Source organism: Haliotis rubra, unplaced genomic scaffold, assembly GCF_003918875.1.
Source record: "Haliotis rubra isolate DU_JTF1 unplaced genomic scaffold, ASM391887v1 Scf476, whole genome shotgun sequence".
In the NCBI taxonomy this organism is placed as follows: domain Eukaryota; kingdom Metazoa; phylum Mollusca; class Gastropoda; order Lepetellida; family Haliotidae; genus Haliotis; species Haliotis rubra.
Window position 1 is genome coordinate 28,481 of NW_025767164.1, and position 20,328 is coordinate 48,808.

A 20,328-nucleotide genomic window follows, 5' to 3' on the forward strand; every position below is an offset into this window, starting at 1 on the left:
ATATCTTTAAAATCTGAAACTAATTTTGGACAATACAATGTGAAAATGGGCTATAGATTGCCAACAACTGAAGGTCTATCCCCATACTAGGGACAATGGGGACACACTGACTTTAGATGTCCCTTCGCAACGATACATTCCAGAATTGGCTACTAGTAAATACATCGTTTGTATATTTGACTAGTGGCAAGATAAATAGTTGTCTGAGCAGATCTAAACGCAATTCAACGTAATACAACGACAAACAAACCTGGCAAAGGAACGGTTGGACAAAACTAATACAAACCTGATCACTTTCTTCTTTGTCATACCGGCACCATGAAGCGAAGTGTTCACAGTTCTTAAAAAGTATGTTATATCCAACTTCTCCAAGTTTGGATCATGCTCTTTGTACTGTCTTAGATGGTTCCAAGTGTCTGGAAACAATAGAACAACAATATGATCATTTGGAATTCAATTCCTTGGCATTATTGGAGACGATGGAGAGACATCCAAAAAAATGGATATAAACCATTGTTCAGGATTTCAAAATGAACCGTTCTTCTAGGGTTGGTACTGGGGGTATCGTTCATTTCCGACAATATCAATCACTGGTTTGTCTGATCCAGAACTAAATATATACATGTCACGCCATCTTACAAGTGGAAATTAAATTAGTTCCGCATTGAACAAACAAAACTTACTTTAATTTCTTGTCCTTTGAGTTGTTTTTGTACACTTTGCTGTCTCCAACAACTTTCCAAAACGCATCTTTGCGAATAATTCCTTTATCAAACTCTACTCCACTTATTGTGCATGAGTGATTCAGGTCACTTCCCATTGGACCATCGACTCCAGACAAGTGCACGACTTCCTTGTTACCTAAAACAGATATGACAAATATGTTAATAATAACTATTACGAGATACCTATGCAATTCTGTCAGAAATAACGGAATGACCGATACACAACCTCTTTATTAACTTTATGATATGATGTTAAAGTACTGGTGTTGAAGAATTCATCTTTCAGAAAAGATATCTTCAGGTTAATATAGAATCTACGCGTTTAAACCTTTAAGCGCCTCCGTAATTGAATATTTTCAACTTGACACATATGGTTCTGAAACGCACAAATCGTGAACATATAGTTTTATTGTTTCTCTGTTGTTTAACGGCATATTTCCTACTTTATGAAGACTTTCTGTAAGCAGTCTAGTCTGGACCAGACCATCCAGTGATTTGCATTATGAGGATGTACTAAGTAAGTCAGCAGGCATGAACACCCCACCCCGTTAGTCGCCTCATAGGGCAAGCATGGGTTGCTGAAGACCAATTCTAACCCGGATCTTCATGGGTAGTTGGTGACACAACATTTAACAAGAGTGAGTGAGTGAGTTTAGTTTTACGCCGCACTCAGCAATATTCCAGCTATATGGCGGCGATCTGTAAATAATCGACTCTGGACCAGACAATCTAATGATCAACAGCATGAGCATCGATCTGCGCAATTAGGAAACGATGACATGTGTCAACCAAGTCTGCGAGCCTGACCATCCACTGATCCCGAACATTCAACAAGAAACAAGCAGGCAAACACAACATCTGCACAGGTAGGACATATGCATTGTGATATCAATGACGGAATACTAGATTCGCATCTTATTGTGCAGATCTCAAAACGTCAAGCATGTTTTACTGCGAATCTGTATACATATTTTGCATGAATACCAACAATTCCATGGATCGATGCTCTTGATTTCAATCACTGGATTGGCTGAGCCAGCCGTGGTTATTTACAGACCATTGTCATATTCCTCGAATATTATTGACACAGTATTCAACATTCAACGAGAGATAAACACAAGATTTTGCATTAATAGTTTGTCACATTACACTTACCGACGTACACAGCCCAGTGATCGTACACTCCTCGCTTAAACTGCAACCTATCACCAGGTTCCAAGTTGTCAAGTACTGTCTGGTTGTGTCTCTGTAGTTCCAGGGACGCCATTTTTATCACTCTTTATTGATACAGTTAGTCTCCAATTATATATTCCTGAAACACCAAGAGAAAATGCAGAATAGTATTTCTTCTCACACAAGCATGCACACACAAAGTCATAATCGAGGAGCCACACAACCTATCACTAGAAGATGAACTTGCCCATTTAGATAAATGGGAGCAATGAAAGTCCCAACACAAAACAAGCAAACACGCAACTGATTTCATAATAAATATTGCTAATATCACATTAATACCAAGTTTGACATCGTCACATTCAAGACATTTCCTCTGCCGTACCACCATACAGTCTTGCTCCATTTCCAAACGCTGATATTTAAGTGAAAGTAAATGAAAATACATTTCTACATGTGACATGTAGTCATCATCACATTAGGCTCATAAAGATTGATAGCACTTTTTCTTTGGATAAAACTAGAACCTACGAAAAATGTTTTATCACTATATACTGCCACGCTGAAGACACGGGTTCGATTCCACACATGGGTACAATGTGTGAAGCTCATTTCTGCTGTCCCCGTCGTGATATTGTTGGAATATCCCTAAACGTGGCATAAAACTAAACTCACTCACTATATATACTACGGACATGAATATAAGCTTGAAAAACCATAAGCATACCATGCATCGCATTTACAGAGGGACACATACTATAGGTATTTCCTTACTATAGTTCACTGAACAGCTTGATTCTATTATCAATAATGCCCACAACGTATGCATGAATACATATATTATTATTATTATTATAGGATATATATATATATAGCGCACATATCAACACACTAGTGCATGGTGAAGGCGCTGTTATTTTTCCCCTCGATCGTTGGATGTCAATCTCAACGGCTCATCGTATTATCCATCTCAACTCCCTGGGGAGTATACAACTGTAAAGGGCCAATTTGTAACCGTTACGGTTGTGTACTGGGCCATACTTCTTTGTCTGTACTGGTCCAGTTCAACGCCAATGTTCGAAATAATACAGTCCCAGTCCCGGAATGCCTTAAATTGGCCTGATTTTCTGACTTTACGGTGCCAGAAATGGCCCACTTACGTGATGTTAGCTGGGATGGTGCACGGGCGCTGCCTACGAGACGAAGTGTCACCTACCACGATGTCGGACCTTTTCATGTGCCGCGCTATCAAGTCGTACTCTTGAACTTGAAGCAACACGCTCCAACGGCTCAAAACGTGACACTAAGTCTTGTAAGTAACAGTCATTGAAGCAGTGGTTCAGGCTCACGACGCCGACCTTTCGACCCAACTTTACGGTTGGGTGCAATCTGAAGGTCGACGTCCTGAGACTAGTTTCACTTTGCCACTTAATAATGGATTACGAGGACAATGCAGGATCAAAGTGTTGTTAGAGGAGGATAATCCGGATTATGCGGATGAGAGCGCACCTAATGAGAATATGACAACAGATGACAGATTTTTATTAGTTGACAGATTTCAGCATTTTTAATAAATACATCGTAAATTCATATAGCATACATTTTTTCAAAGATTTTAACCTAAATGCAATAGGTGGGATGCTAATCAGCAAACTGCCTCACGGACAGTGTTCCTTGTTCAAGCTGGTGACAGATGTTATCCAGTCGTCGCTCCAAATCCCTGTATTTCCTCTTTTTGGAGGGACGCTTCTGGCCAACAGCATACTGGACTAGCTTGTTTTTGGTGTTTGTCTGTTCTCGTGACAAGAAGGACCCAATCTCGAAAATGTTTGGATGAGCCTTGCCGACGTATTTCTTCAGGCGGGAATGCCATCCTTCTAGGTGGTTGCTTGTTCTTGGCCCATCTGAGTTGTGGTTGTTCCATTGCGTCATGTGCAGATCTCCCTCCACCCAGGAGTTGGTCATGTAGTCCCCGAGTTGTCGGCACCTTTGTTACACAGCCTATTGGGGTGGAGTTAACTATTTGTTTTAACATAACTTACCTCCTGTGCTGGCACCAAAGGCAAGACGGCACATCTCCGGACGAACCTCTTGATCTCGTCATCGTCCTGGTAGGCCTTCTGGAGATGGTGCTGCTGGGTTCTCCTCTATACACACTGTGTTCATCGTTCACCATGGTGACGATGTCATTCGTTGTTGATGCTGTGGATTTGCAGCCTTTTGCAGTACATATCCAAGATATCCAGTCTCGTATTCTCTTGCTGACTCTGTACATGAACCCGCCAACAGCCAAGTAACGACTGCCGCGAGCTGTAGGGATAAATCTCTGATCTAGCTGTGCATTTGCCATTTCGAAATCGAATGTGAATCCTTTGGCCATTCCATAGATATTTATACCAAAGATATGAACAGTGATCGATATTGGCACTCTGCTAAGTGTTATTGTAAACTTTTCAAGTGACATGAGTTCACCCTCAAGTGACCCGTGCATGTGCGACGAGTTCACCTTATCAAAACATCTAGAGTAGATTACCCTAAGCCTAATCAGAACCTAAACTTCAAAGAAAACCGCAGGTCGGCTTCCTGAGACTAGTGGAAAATCGAAAGGTCGGCGTCGTGAGACGACACCGAAGCGGTGACTCCCTAGTGTGATATTTCACGGCTATTACTCAATCTACGTGAACCTGTGAACTAGCATGATTGCATATTCAAAAATAGCTAAGATACATAATGCCATCTAGTTGAACATGAACAGCGTTCATGTTAGTGAGCGCTATGTATCTTAGCTAATTCAAAAAACGGAATATTTATGACGTGAATCTATTTTTGTACATGTTGATACTCGAGCATGTCTTATCAAGTCTAAGCTGAAAGTGAAAGACATTGTGTTTGCTTTGGGTTATTGTATATGTGGCCAGCATTGAAAACAGTTGTAACTGTGTGAGAATATTATGTATAACAATGTCTGAATATGTATCATACATTCGCTTCTGTATTTGCGATTGAGTGAGTGAGTTTATTTTTACGCCGCTTTGAGATTTCCATCAATATCACGGCTGGGGACCATTATCAATACTTGTGGATTGATCAAACGGTTTAACCTCACTGTGCCCCCCAGCTAAATGTTATGAAAAGGGATATAGTGGGGGCGTGTTGTGACAAGATATTAACTGGCTCTGAGCCCCAGCAGCTAATTAGTGTCTGCAACTGACAGTGAACTGTGTTAATCAAAAAATCAAATAGCAATATTCCAGCAATATCACGGCGGGGGGCACCAGAAATGGGCTTCACACATTGTGTCCATGTGGGGAATCGAACCCGGGTCTTCGGCGTGACGAGCCAACGCTTTAACCACTAGGCTATCCCACCGCCCCTGATCAAGAAGGAACACTGCTACACCGATGCCATGATGCTGCAGATAGGTGGTGGTGGAAGGCTGGGACTCAAAAGACCGAAATATCGATACCTCGATGGTGTCATGCATCATGTGTGAATATCATACGCATTGTTCAATGTCTTGGTGTATAAGTGAAATGGTGATGTAAATGCGAGTATCATGTTTCATGTATCATGTGTAAATGTTATATGCTGTGGTACACTAAATTTCAGAACAGGCTGTACTTAATCCCTTGTTAATCCCCCCATTGTCAGTTTGTTAACCACGGGTGACACCCTGAAACAAAGGTAGGGGGCACAGTGAGGTACCCCCGATCAAACTAGGCTGCGACCCGTGTTTGTGAGGGCTTACATCCTACTTCAAACAGACGCCGTCGTATCCCAACTGCGTTGGTCGATGCTCATGCTGTTGGTTACCGGATTGTCTGGACCACACTAGCTAATTTACAGACCGGCGCCATATATACTCCCGAACGATAGCTTAGACTCACTAGTGTAAATATAATAACCACTTATCCAGGCAACTGTTCTAAACTAAATTTTGCCAAATATGCCATACTGTTTAAGAGTACTGTTTACACATGAACTGATGTATTGTAAAACAAATTCGTCACGTTGAAAGGATTATTGTCATGAGTTCAATAAATGATAAAAATCAGTGAAAATCGGCGAATTCTTAACAAAACTTAACACCAATACGCAGCTGTTCACAAGCACGATATGTGCAAATGCGTTGCAGCAATTTGATGCATGATCCTCGTGCAATTCATCTGCAAGAGGTTTGCAGTTGGTTCCCCCAAGTTAGTGGAGAAATCAATCTTCGAGGTAACCATATATATATATATATACATATGTGTATATATACAGTGTTTTATGTGAGTAAACTTTTGATGGGAAGTAAATATAGCTGGAATATCTAATATTACACAGTAAGAATGCTCAAATCAGTATTGATGATCAAAGTCACTCCCAGTCCATTTGCAGCAGTTGTGGTGTTAATATCGTGACTTACCTGTCTCCCTGAGATGTGCCGATCTTTGTTATCCCACGGCCCCAACACAACTGCTGTAAGCTTGCCAGCTTTTAAAAGCAGCGTGACAAGATGGGAAATCGCCGTGGTATTGCGCGCCTAAGGCTATAAATAGACACACCGCGTCAATAACAGAGGATTACGTGGTAACTATAATATTCAATCGACGTCATAAGAAATATACAATACAAAACTATAACACTTTATTACACATGTGTTCTGAATATCGTTATGAGATATTTTTTATTACTTGAAGCAGGTTTTGTGTAACCAGTTGGAAATCAGCTGTTCTGGTTTAGTAACAGAAACCAGACAATCCAGTGATCAACATCATGAGCATCAATCTACGCAATTTGGATACGATGACATGTGTCCCAATCGCGACCTGAGTGAGTGCAGGGTTAAACAACAGACAAACAAACAAACAGTGAAGATGAAATAATACAGAATATCCTTGTATTAATCCTTTAATAACAAATTTGTAAGTTTTGTATAAAACACATAAGTAACAATGTTTCAACAACATTATGATCTGTGTCAGAATCATCAATAGCACATTGTCACTGGTATATAAATCTCAAAATATATATATTTGCCAGCAAACATTGTGCCATCAACTGATGAAGTCCAATAATTATTAATTGAACATGGTGATAAATAGTTACAAGTATTCAATCTTTAAAACTGTAAGTAAATAACTTTGAAATACAAAGTTTAGTTTATTTTACGTTTCCCACTGCTTTCAAATTAGATTGGGGAGGATAAAATAAGAGTACAAGTTTATTTGGTTAATTTGATTTCATTTAATTATTAATTCTATTGCTTGCAAATAGAGAATTATTTGGGAAAATGGCTATTTCTGTTCAGTACAGTCACTGTCTCTTTCACCACTGATATCATGTACCTCAAAGAAAAAGTTCATTGTTTCCTGTAACCATGAACAATACAATGTATCAATACTTATTATTTACGAAGTCATTTTACATAAGTAGTTTATTTTTCTAATTGCACAAAATTAGACCAATGGACAAATATATATTTGTCTAAATCCTTACTTTTAAAAAATTATGATAATGATTTGTGCTTTTGCGTTCTAGTCAAACCACTCACCTCACGTGTCATTGCATAACAGAAAGTATTTGCAACAGTTTATTAATACCGCTGCATCAGATCATCCTGTTTACATGACATCAACCACCTTGTTAGGGACCGTTCATAATTTATGGGGGTGATGATGATTTTAAGGGGGGTCACCCATTTTGTTCTGGGTAGGTAGGTCCACATGTCCTCGTGTCTTTGCGAAGATTAAAGATTAAAAAAAGTTTTTTTGAGATGACCCCCGACTCGAAATGCTACACAGTACAATACATTATGTCATAATGTATTGTACTGTGAAGCATTTCGAGTCGGGGATCATCTCAAATGTTTTATGTGTTTTTAACATCTTTAATCCTCGCAAAGACATGAGGGCCTGTGGGTAGGTCATCTATTTTGTACACATGAAGTGGTGGTGGTGGTGCAGCGTGTCATTAATTTTGTACATGACATGCAGGGGGAGGGGTGTTCACTTACATTGTACATACATTTTAGGGGGTGTCATTCACATTGTACATGCTTCTTCATAAAAATCTTCATCACCTCTCCTAGCTATATATTATGAATGGTCCCTTATGAAAAAATACTGCCATATATTCATATAGAAAATACCTCCTTTTAAATGAACATTTTTACATGACATTGTATATAAATATATATACTAGTTAAACCACATGCACAAGGTTTTGAGATGATTCTGGCACTGACAAATAGACAAATGGACACTCAGTTTCAGTGGATTGTCAGATGAGAAAGTATGTCATCCTCGATCACCAGGGATATTTTTCAGTCATGGACTATGCCGCCAAACCTTTGTTAGGGATGTGAGATCACAATCTCCATACCACTACCACTCAGCCAGCACAAGATTACTGGTCCTGATGACCTTGACCTAACAACAACTCTAGTAAACAAAAGTCTGGCATAGATCTGCATTCAAACGAGCGACAACCACTGAACCGTACCATCAGTGTTGTTTTAAATTTCACAGATTTTTACTACAAATCAGAATAAAGGTCGAACAGAAACATATTTTCATGAATATTAACACAGAAAAGGGGATGCAATAATGCTACCAGGTGTTCTCAATTATATTTCAGATTATATGAAATCATACTAATTGTATACATCGTATTTATCAATGTTTATGATAGCACTACTTCCCCTACCAATAACCAATATTGTGTAATCTGACCGGATAACAAGTATTTAAAACTTGGCTAAAGGGTATTTACCATAACTAAATGGCACCCTTGATAATCAAGGGTAGGTTGATGTTGGAAGACTCTTATCTCAAACCAAATGTTGAATTTTGAAGCTAAGGAAAACTAAAAAGCATATATGGAAGCCAAAGAACGCATTCACATGGTTAATTAAATAGTTTCTTCCTTAAATCTATGCAGTCTAGCTAAAAATGAGTGAAAAAGTCTGATTTTCAAAATTAAAAAATTCCTTTAGACTTTTACAAGCCCATGCAAACCCTGCACAAGGTTCCAAAAGGATAATTCAGGACAAGTTACCCATCCTTGAATATCCAGGATATATCCTATCTCAATCACGGTGACCTGCACCCCTGTGGCACATGGCCTCTAATCAATTTCCCTCTGTGGCCTATGAAATCAGTGATGTGTGACAGAGACAAGTGCCGCAGAGGGAAGTTACCCTCCATCACAAATACTCTGAAACCATCTGCCACAGAGCATCATTCTGGAACTTAAGTCACCAGCTTCATCTCTCACATCACTAACTCAGCAGAGACTTTCTCTCCGAAAACAATTTTTAAAATAACAACCAGTTAAAAGCCACTTCAAACACTAGTGATGCACAATCTATGTTGAAAATCATAGCCATGTATCATCAAAAGAGTAGGCAGTTATAAAAACTTAAATCCGTAAAAAGAAATAATTTTCGTTGTCTCACATGGAAAAATGAGATCAATGCACAGCAGTAGAGCTATCATGGGTCTGTTTTGAAGTATGGTAATTACAATTGTGGAGTGTGCAGACTTTGTACAATTGGCCTCTATTAAATGATGGGGCAGGAGGTCCAACATTTCCTAGCTGTTTTAGAGACATGCAAATATCAAGTACTGGCGATACTGTTGCTTCCACATCAATCAACAGTGTAATTTGAATTGTCTCAGTTGAAACAGACTTTTTTACATGCTCATTTGCATATGAAATTCATACAATAATTTAAAACAAAACCCACAGATTACTCCTTACAATTCATTAGAGTGTTATCTAATCTGCACTTGACATAAAAAGATGTTATAACCTTCCTAAAACCTACAAACCGCGCAGACTCAAAAGGCCTGGGTTTGGAGAAAAAACAGCTTAGAGTTACTTCCCCTTGGTTAAAATTCCCAAAAATATTGAAAGCCTGAAGCAGCGTTTGGAACTGATGTGGCTGGGGACCAGAAAGACTGATTAGAGTTACCTGCTCTTGATTAAGTATTCCGAAAACATAAGAAGCCTAAAACAGGGGTTGAAATATGTGGCCTGGGACCAGAACATAATACTCTTCACAGACTGCCCACTGGATAAACGAGGATGGTTACACATCTAGTAAGGTTCTTCCTCCTTCTTCTCCTTTGTTTTACTTCTTCCTCCAAGGAACGAAACAATGGCAGTTGTAACAACTGCAGCTATTCCAACCATGAACCCAGTCTTGAAACTGTCCACCTAAACACAAGAACATAACCATAAAATTGAATGTTCAATAGTCAAGAATATACCAGCTACATCAAATAAATAATTGTGGAGTTAATGCTCTGATTGACACAATTCCTTCAAGCTGCACAAATAATCTGAATTTCATCACAGTTTAGTGGTTATATAAAAGAAGTGAGTGAGTTTACAGAGCTACAGATAACTTCTTGAAATGAAGGTCAAGGTCACCAAACCTGACTTGGACCTTTCTTATACTGTGATGAACCTAGGTACCAAATATGAAAAGAATCTAGAGAACGGTTCTTAAGAACCAATTCGTACGTACATACGGACGGACGGACGGACGGACGGACGGACCTAATACTATATCCCCCGCTTCGCGCTAAACGCGCGGCGGGGGATATGAAGTGATAATTGAACTGGGTGTAGAGAGTGATAGCGAGAGTAAATCGGATTGTGAAAGTAACTGACGTCTGTAAGTTGTAAAGTTATCAAACCAAACTAGATAAGATATGACTGTTTAAACAATTCAATTAAAACTTGACATGATTGGGTTTTTCTAGAAGTGTTGTTTTCCGGGACAAGTTCTGTAACGAATCTATGTTTGCATGCTTCCCACGAACGCAGCATTAATAACATTCGCTGCACCCCTATTTAATTAAGATAACCCGATCTACCGTTTGTGACATTTGACCTCCCGGGTCATGCATATGTAGAGTAGCTCAGGTCAGCTGAACAAGCTGTAGTATATATCTTTAAAAGTAGAAAACGTAATGTAAAAATGGGCTATAGATCGCCAACAACTGAAGGTAGATCACCATACTAGGGACCATGGTGACACACTGACTTTAGATGTCCCTTCGCAACATACATTCCAGGATTGGCTACTAGTAAATACATCGTTTGTATATTTGACCAGTGGCAAGATAAATAGTTGTCTGAGCAGATCTAAACGCAATTCAACGTAATTCAACGTAATAAGACAAATAAACCTGGCAAAGGAACGGTTGGACAAAACTAATACAAACCTGATCACTTTCTTCTTTATCATACCGGCACCATGAAGCAAAGTGTTCACAGTTCTTCGAAGAGCAGGTTATATCCAACTTCTCCAAGTTTGGATAATGCTCTTTGTACTATCTTAGATGGTGCCAAGTGTCTGGAAACAACAGAACAACACTATGATCATTCGGAATTCAATTCCTTGGCATTATTGGAGACGATGGAGTGACATCCACAACTGGATATAAACCATTTACCAGGATTTCAAAAGGAACCGTTCTTCTAGGGTCGTTACTGGGAGTAACGTTCATTTCCGACAATATCAATCACTGGTTTGTCTGATCCAGAACTAAATATATACATGTCACACCATCTTACAAGTGGAAATTAAATTAGTTCCGCATTGAACAAACAAAACTTACTTTAATTTCTTGTCCTTTGAGTTGTTTTTGTACACTTTGCTGTCTCCAACAACGTCCCAAAACGCATCTTTGCGAATAATTCCTTTATCAAACTCTACTCCACTTATTGTGCATGAGTGATTCAGGTTACTTCCCATTGGACCATCGACTCCAGACAAGTGCACGACTTCCTTGTTACCTAAAACAGACATGACAAATATGTTAATAATAACTATTACGAGATACCTATGCAATTCTGTCAGAAATAACGGAATGACCGATACACAACCTCTTTATTAACTTTATGATATGATGTTAAAGTACTGGTGTTGAAGAATTCATCTTTCAGAAAAGATATCTTCAGGTTAATATAGAATCTACGCGTTTAAACCTTTACGCGCCTCCGTAATTGAATATTTCCACCTTGACACATATGGTTCTGAAACGCACAAATCGTGGACATATAGTTTTATTGTTTCTCTGTTGTTTAACGGCATATTTCCTACTTTATGAAGACTCTCTGTAAGCAGTCTAGTCTGGACCAGACCATCCAGTGATTGGCATTATGAGGATGTACTAAGTAAGTCAGCAGGCATGACCACCCCACCCCGTTAGTCGCCTCATAGGGTAAGCATGGGTTGCTGAAGACCAATTCTAACCCGGATCTTCACGGGTAGTTGGTGATACAACATTTAACAAGAGTGAGTGAGTGAGTTTAGTTTTACGCCGCACTCAGCAATATTCCAGCTATATGGCGGCGGTCTGTAAATAATCGACTCTGGACCAGACAATCCAATGATCAACAGCATGAGCATCGATCTGCGCAATTAGGAACCGATGACATGTGTCAACCAAGTCAGCGAGCCTGACCATCCATTCCCGAACATTCAACAAGAAACAAGCAGGCAAACACAACATCTGCACAGGTAGGACATATGCATTGTGATATCAATGACGGAATACTAGATTCGCACCTTATTGTGCAGATCTCAAAACGTCAAGCATGTTTTACTGCGAATCTGTATACATATTTATGAATACCAACAATTCCATGGATCGATGCTCATGATTTCAATCACTGGATTGGCTGAGCCAGCCGTGGTTATTTACAGACCACTGTCATATTCCTCGAATATTATTGACACAGTATTCAACATTCAACAAGAGATAAACACAAGATTTTGCATTAATAGTTTGTCACACTACACTTACCGACGTACACAGCCCAGTGATCGTACACTCCTCGCTTAAACTGCAACCTATCACCAGGTTCCAAGTTGTCAAGTACTGTCTGGTTGTGCCTCTGTAGTTCCAGGGACGCCATTTTTATCACTCTTTATTGATCCAGTTAGTCTCCAATTATATATTTTTCTGAAACACCAAGAGAAAATGCAGAATATTATTATTCTCACACTAGCATGCAAACACACAGTCATAATCGAGGATCCCCACAATCTATCACTAGAAGATGAACTTGCCCATTAAGATAAATGAGAGCATTGAAAGTCCAATCACAAAACAGCGAAAACGCAACTGATTTCATTATAAATATTGCTAATATCACATTAATACCCAGTTTGACATTGTCACATTCAAGACATTTCCTCTGCCGTACCACCATACAGTCTGGTTCCATTTCCAAACGCTGATATTTAAGTGAAAGTAAATGAAAATACATTTCTACATGTGACATGTAGTCATCATCACGTTAGGCTCATACAGATTGATAACACTTTTTCTTTGGATAAAACTAGAACCTACGAAAAATGTTTTATCACTATATACTGCCACGCTGAAGACACGGGTTCGATTCCACACATGGGTACAATGTGTGAAGCTCATTTCTGCTGTCCCCGTCGTGATATTGTTGGAATATTCCTAAACGTGGCATAAAACTAAACTCACTCACTATAAATACATACTACGGACATGAATATAAGCTTGAAAACCATAAGCATACCATGCATCACATTTACAGAGGGACATATACTATAGGTATTACCTTACTACAGTTCACTGAACAGCTTGATTCTATTATCAATAATGCCCACAACGTATGCATGAATACATATATTATTATTATTATTATTATTAATATAGGATATTTATATAGTGCACATATCCACACACTAGTGCATGCTGAAGGCGCTGTTATTTTTCCCCTCGATCATTGGATGTCAATCTCAACGGCTCATCGTATTATCCATCTCAACTCCCTGGGGAGTATACAACTGTAAAGGGCCAATTTGTAACCGTTACGGCTGTGTTCTGGGCCATACTTCTTTGTCTGTACTGGTCCAGTTCAACGCCAATGTTCGAAATAGTACAGGCCAAGTCCCGGAATGCCTTAAATTGGCCTGATTTTCTGACTTTACGGTGCCAGAAATGGCCCACTTTCACGTGATACTAGCTGGGATGTCGGACCTTTTCATGTGCCGCACTAAGTCGTACTCTTGAAGCAACAAGCTCCAACGGCTCAAAACGGGACACTAAGTCTTGTAAGTAACAGTCATTGAAGCAGTGACTTCCTTGTGTGTGATTTCACGGATATTATTCAATCTACGTGAACCTTTGAACTAGCATGCTTGCATATTCAAAAATAGCTGATACATAGCGTGCACTAGTTGAACATGAACAGTGTCCATGTTAGTGAGCGCTATGTATCTTAGCTAATTCAAAAAACGGAATATTTATGACGTGAATCTATTTTTGTACATGATGATACTCGAGCATGTCTTATCAAGTCTAAGCTGAAAGTGAAAGACATTGTGTTTGCTTTGGGTTATTGTATGTGTTGCCCGTATTGAAAACAGTTGTAACTGTGTTCGAATATTATGTATAACAATGTCTGAATATGTATCATACATTCGCTTCTGTATTTGCGATTGAGTGAGTGAGTTTATTTTTACGCCGCTTTGAGATTTTCCATCAATATCACGGCGGGGGACCATTATCAATACTTGTGGATTGATCAAACGGTTTAACCTCACTGTGCCCCCCCAGCAAAATGTTATGAAAAGGGATATAGTGGGTGCTGTTGTGACAAGATATTAACTGGCTCTGAGCCCCAGCAGCTAATTAGTGTCTGCAGCTGACAGTGAACTGTGTTAATCAAAAAATCAAATTATTTTGTAGAATATATAAGTGAGTTGATATCATGTAAGTAAATTAAAAGATTGAAAACATCTGCAAGTTCATTGATATGATCAAGAAGGACTGACTGACTGACTGAGTTTAGTTTTACGCCGCTTTTAGCAATATTCCAGCAATATCACGGCGGGGGACACCAGAAATTAGCTTCACACATTGTGCCCATGTGGGGAATCGAACCCGGGTCTTCGGCGTGACGAGGCAACGCTTTAACCACTAGGCTACCCCACCGCCCCTGATCAAGAAGGAACACTGCTACACCGATGCCATGATGCTGCAGATAGGTGGTGGTGGAAGGCCGGGACTCAAAAGACCGAAATATCGTCACCTCGATGGTGTCATGTATCATGTGTGAATGTCATATGCATTGTTCAATGTATTGGTGTATAAGTCAAATGGTGATGTAAATGCGAGTATCATGTCACATGTATCATGTGTGAATGTCATATGCATTGTTCAATGTATTGGTGTATAAGTGAAATGGTGATGTAAATGCGAGTATCATGTTTCATGTATCATGTGTGAATGTCATATGCATTGTTCAATGTATTGGTGTATAAGTTGATTCATCATGTTTCATGTATCATGTGTGAATGTCATATGCATTGTTCAATGTATTGGTGTATAAGTCAAATGGTGATGTAAATATAGAATCTCACCCAAGTGTCTTCTGATATCAATTATATCAACACGAGTTGATAAAGTTACAAATATCCGAGGCTTGCCGAGGATATTTTTACTTTAATCAACGAGTGTTGATATATTTGATATCAGAAGACACGAGGGTGAGATTCTATTTATCATCCAAAATCACTCTTCATTAATTTTCAATGAAAAATGTACATCTCTGAACATGGAACTGCCATTAGACTTGCAGTGCAGCGATGTCATAGCATTGTGACGTCATCAAGTACATGACGTCATAGCATTGTCAGGGCATTGTACAAAATCTACTGTCAAAACGATATCTCCTAGGAGATATCGTTTGATCTCACACAAGCGATATCTCCTGTGGAACACAGTTTTGGATGATAAATAAAGAATCTCACCAGAGTGTCTTTTGATATCAAATATATCACCACGAGTTGATAAAGTAAGAAATATCCGAGGCTTGCCGAGGATATTTTTACTTTTATCAACGAGTGTTGATATATTTGATATCAGAAGACACGAGGGTGAGATTCTATTTATCATCAAAAATCACTCTTCATTAATTTTCAATGAAAAATGTACATCTCTGAACACAGTACTGCCATTAGATTTGCAGTGCAGCTATGTCATAGCATTGTGACGTCAACAAGTTCATGACGTCATAGCATTGTCAGGGAATTGTATAAAATCTACTGTCAAAAAGATATCTCCTAGGAGATATCGTCTGATCTCACACAAGCGATATCTACTGTGGAACACAGTTTTGCATGATAAATGCGAGTATCATGTTTCATGTATCATGTGTGAATGTTATATGCATTGTTCAATGTATTGGTGTATAAGTCAAATGGTGATGTAAATGCGAGTTTCATGTCTCATGTATCATGTGTGAATGTTATATGCTGTGGTACACTAAATTTCAGAACAGGCTGTACTTAATCCCCCCATTGTCAGTTAGTTAACCACGGGTGACACCCTGAAACAAAGGTAGGGGGCACAGTGAGGTACCCCCGATCAAACTAGGCGGCGACCCGTGTTTGTGAGGGCTTACATCCCACTTCAAACACACGCCATCGTATCCCAACTGCGTTGATCGATAATTGTCTCTCTGTGAATGTATGTGGACTTAGAAAAAGATTAGAATATAATGAATTCGTATCCCTGATTGCAGAAAATCACATTGTGGGCTTTCAGGAGACTAAAACTGATTTTCTTGATGAGATTGATATTGAAAACTTCACAGTTTACCTTAAGCATCGACAAAAGGCATTAAGAACATCTGGTGGATTAGGATTGCAGTTAGAAATAATCTTAAGGATTATATATCTGTTGTAGAAGATGACAATGAGTATGTGCTATGGATCAGAGTATGTAAGTCACTTGTAAATATTAATCAAGACTTGTACTTTGGTTGCGTATATATACCACCAGAGGGTTCGAGATATGTGCATCATGATGTCTTTACAGAACTTGAGACATCAATCCTTAATCTTGCTTCAGTAAGTGATTACATTATTGTGTTTGGAGATTTTAACGCAAGGACTAGAAATTTGAGTGATTTTAGTGCATTTGATAAACACATTATAGATGAATTTGGACTAGATTTAAATGAACTGAATATTGAACTTAAGCCACAATTGGTTCTAGACGAACTAAACCTACCTCATGAGAGATCAACAAAGATACAGATAGGACAAATAATTTTGGAGTCAAACTTATCGACATGTGTAAACATCTTAACTTACTAATATGTAATGGTCGTTTGGGAAAAGATCATAAGGTTGGTAAGGCAACGTGTAAAGTCAGATCTGTGGTTGATTATGTTGTAACTACTCCCCTCTGTCTATCACATTTTACAAATTTTGAAATCTTAGATTACTCACCCCTATTTTCTGATGTGCATTGCCCCGTAAAGTTCTCATTCAAGGCCACAATTCCCCAGACAGATATGCAAACACATTCAAAGGGTAATCCAGATAGAAATCCATTTGAAAGTAGAAAACCGAAACGATATGACTCTGATTTATCCTTCACATTTCAAAACAACATCAATCAAGGCAAGGTGTGTGAACTGATTGAGCGCGCACGTGCAGCGCGTGGATCACAGCTAAATGAACAGGTGATCAACAGCATGACTCGTGATATCGGGAATGTGCTTATTGACGCAGCCTGTACAACATTTGGAGAAAAGAAATATATAAAATTAAATGCCATTCATACAAAAAATACTGATAAGCCCTGGTTTGGTCAAGAATGCTGGAACAGTAGAAAATTATTCCAAAAAGCTAAATATAAAGTAAAAAAATCAAATTCAGCTATTGATAGAGCACAGTTTCGACTAATGTCAAAAAACTATAAAAAATGTTTAGATTAACACATACGAAACTATCAACATCAAATAAATTATCTATTCCGGAAGAATAAGAAGAGCTCGCATAGAGAATGTTGGAAAATGCTCAACAAAGGTAAACAAACTGAAAATACTCCCGATGTTGACACTTTTTACAAATATTTTGTTGGTATAAGTGAGGAATTCGAACCAAACGAGGCTGATCTCGACGAGAAATGAGACATGTATTTTCAATACTGAGACCCTTAACAGCGACATTTCACGAGAAGAAATAAAACTTGCGGTAAAACAAATAACAAGAATGCGGCGTTAAACAACAAACATCCCGTATTACACAGTAAGAATGCTCAAATCAGTATCAAAGTCACTCACAGCCCATTTGCAGCAGTTGTGGTGTTAATATGGTGACTTACCTGTCTCCCTGAGATGTGCCGATCTTTGTTATCCTTCCCACGGCCCCAACACAACTGTTATAAGCCTGCAAGCTTTTAAAAGCGGCGTGACAAGATGGGGAATCCCCGTGGTATTGCGCGACTAAGGCTATAAATAGACACACCGCGTCAAAAACAGAGGATTACGTGGTAACTATAATATTCAATCGACGTCATAAGAAATATACAATACAAAACTATAATACTTTATTACACATGTGTTCTGAATATCGTTATGAGATAATTTTTATTATTTGAAGCAGGTTTTGTGTAACCAGTTGAAAGCTATCCAATAATGCCGAACTTTCTGTTCCACCTCATTTACATTAACATTATAACTCCATTGAAGCAGTTTTTTATACCAAAAATGTCAACCAAACAAAGCATTAGGTTTGTTGAATATTCAAATTCAATTTCGGTTTCCTGGGGATTAATAGTTTTCTTCCCATTGAATATTTTTAATTGTTTATTTTCATCTATAAAGTAGTCATGACAGAGTTATCTCCCTTCCGTATTGTTTACATTCGGCATCGTCTGCTTGATTTGTCATCATGGATCACACGGTTTTCCCGTCCTGAGTGTAATAAATAGATCTCAGAACTCGTGGATGTTGAATATGGAAAATATTCCAACAAGATATTATTAAAAGTTTTGATATATTCACAAGCGAAAGCGACATGCTGTTTAAAAATATCTCATTGGAATATTTTCCATATTCAACACCCACTCCTTTTGTAATCTCTATTTAAACCCACATTTTGGTAGTAATTTGTTTCTTGAGCCATACCACACAGCATTGACATGAAGACTGAACATGGTGTTGTGAGTGAGTTTAGTTTGATGCCACCTTTAGCAATCTTCCAGCCATATCACAGGGGGTACACCAGAAATCAGCTGTTCTGGTTTAGTGACAGAAACCAGACAATCCAGTGATCAACATCACGAGCATCAATCTACGCAATTTGGATACGATGACATGTGTCCCAATCGCGACCTGAGTGCAGGGTTAAACAACAGACAAACAAACAGTGAAGATGAAATAATACAGAATATCCTTGTATTAATCCTTTAATAACAAATTTGTAAGTTTTGTATAAAACACATAAGTAACAATGTTTCAACAACATTATGATCTGTGTCAGAATCATCAATAGCGCTTTGTCACTGGTATATAAATCTCAAAATATATATATTTGCCAGCAAACATTGTGCCATCAACTGATGAAGTCCAATAATTACTAATTGAACATGGTGATAAATAGTTACAAGTATTCAATCTTTAAAACTGTAAGTAAATAACTTTGAAATACAAAGTTTATTTTATTTTACGTTTCCCACTGCTTTCAAATTAGATTGGGGAGGATAAAATAAGAGTACAAGTTTATTTGGTTAATTTGATTTCATTTAATTATTAATTCTATTGCTTGCAAATAGAGAATTATTTGGGAAAATGGCTATTTCTGTTCAGTACAGTCACTGTCTCTTTCACCACTGATATCATGTACCTCAAAGAAAAAGTTCATTATGAACAATACAATGTATCAATACTTATTATTTACGAAGTCATTTTACATAAGTAGTTTATTTTTCTAATTGCACAAAATTAGACCAATGGACAAATATAAATATGTCTAAATCCTTACTTTTAAAAAATTATGATAATGATTTGTGCTTTTGCGTTCTAGTCAAACCACTCACCTCACGTGTCATTGCATAACAACATTTGCAACAGTTTATTAAAACCGCTGCATCAGATCATCCTGTTTACATGACATCAACCACCTTGTTAGGGACCGTTCATAATCTATGGGGGTGATGATGATTTTAAGGGGGGTCACCCATTTTGTTCTGGGTAGGTAGGTCCACATGTCCTCGTGTCTTTGCGAAGATTAAAGATTAAAAAAAAAAGTTTTTTTGAGATGACCCCTGACTCGAAATGCTACACAGTACAATACATTATGTCATAATGTATTGTACTGTGAAGCATTTCGAGTCGGGGATCATCTCAAATGTTTTATGTTTTTTTAACATCTTTAATCCTCGCAAAGACACGAGGGCCTGTGGGTAGGGCATCTATTTTGTACACATGAAGTGGTGGTGGTGGGTGGTGGTGGTGCAGCGTGTCATTAATTTTGTACATGACAAGCAGGGGGAGGGGTGTTCACTTACATTGTACATAAATTTTAGGGGGTGTCATTCACATTGTACATGCTTCTTCATAAAAATCTTCATCACCTCTCCTAGCTATATAT

The 20,328-nt window shown here is 38.4% G+C and overlaps 1 protein-coding gene across 3 annotated transcripts in view; it reads right to left on the reverse strand.

Moving 5' to 3' along the window:
• The window catches only part of LOC124290866 (phospholipase A and acyltransferase 3-like), a 34,562-nt gene extending 16,377 nt beyond the window's left edge, over positions 1-18,185 (reverse strand). The window contains exons 1-4 of one of the 3 annotated variants that reach the window (XR_006902065.1): positions 18,059-18,185; positions 12,707-12,865; positions 11,516-11,693; positions 287-416 (exon numbers count right to left, since the gene is read on the reverse strand). Coding sequence is in view for 1 of the 3 variants with exons in the window: in XM_046727714.1 (XP_046583670.1) it covers positions 11,166-11,250; positions 11,516-11,693; positions 12,707-12,818 (375 nt within the window). In the remaining 2 variants the exon portion in view is untranslated. Of the gene's footprint in view, positions 1-286; positions 417-683; positions 862-1,880; positions 2,038-2,939; positions 2,942-11,119; positions 11,251-11,515; positions 11,694-12,706; positions 12,866-18,058 lie in introns of those variants that run through there. The other 2 variants (XR_006902064.1, XM_046727714.1) reach the window with 2 other exon arrangements.
• Positions 18,186-20,328: the final 2,143 nt, after the last annotated feature.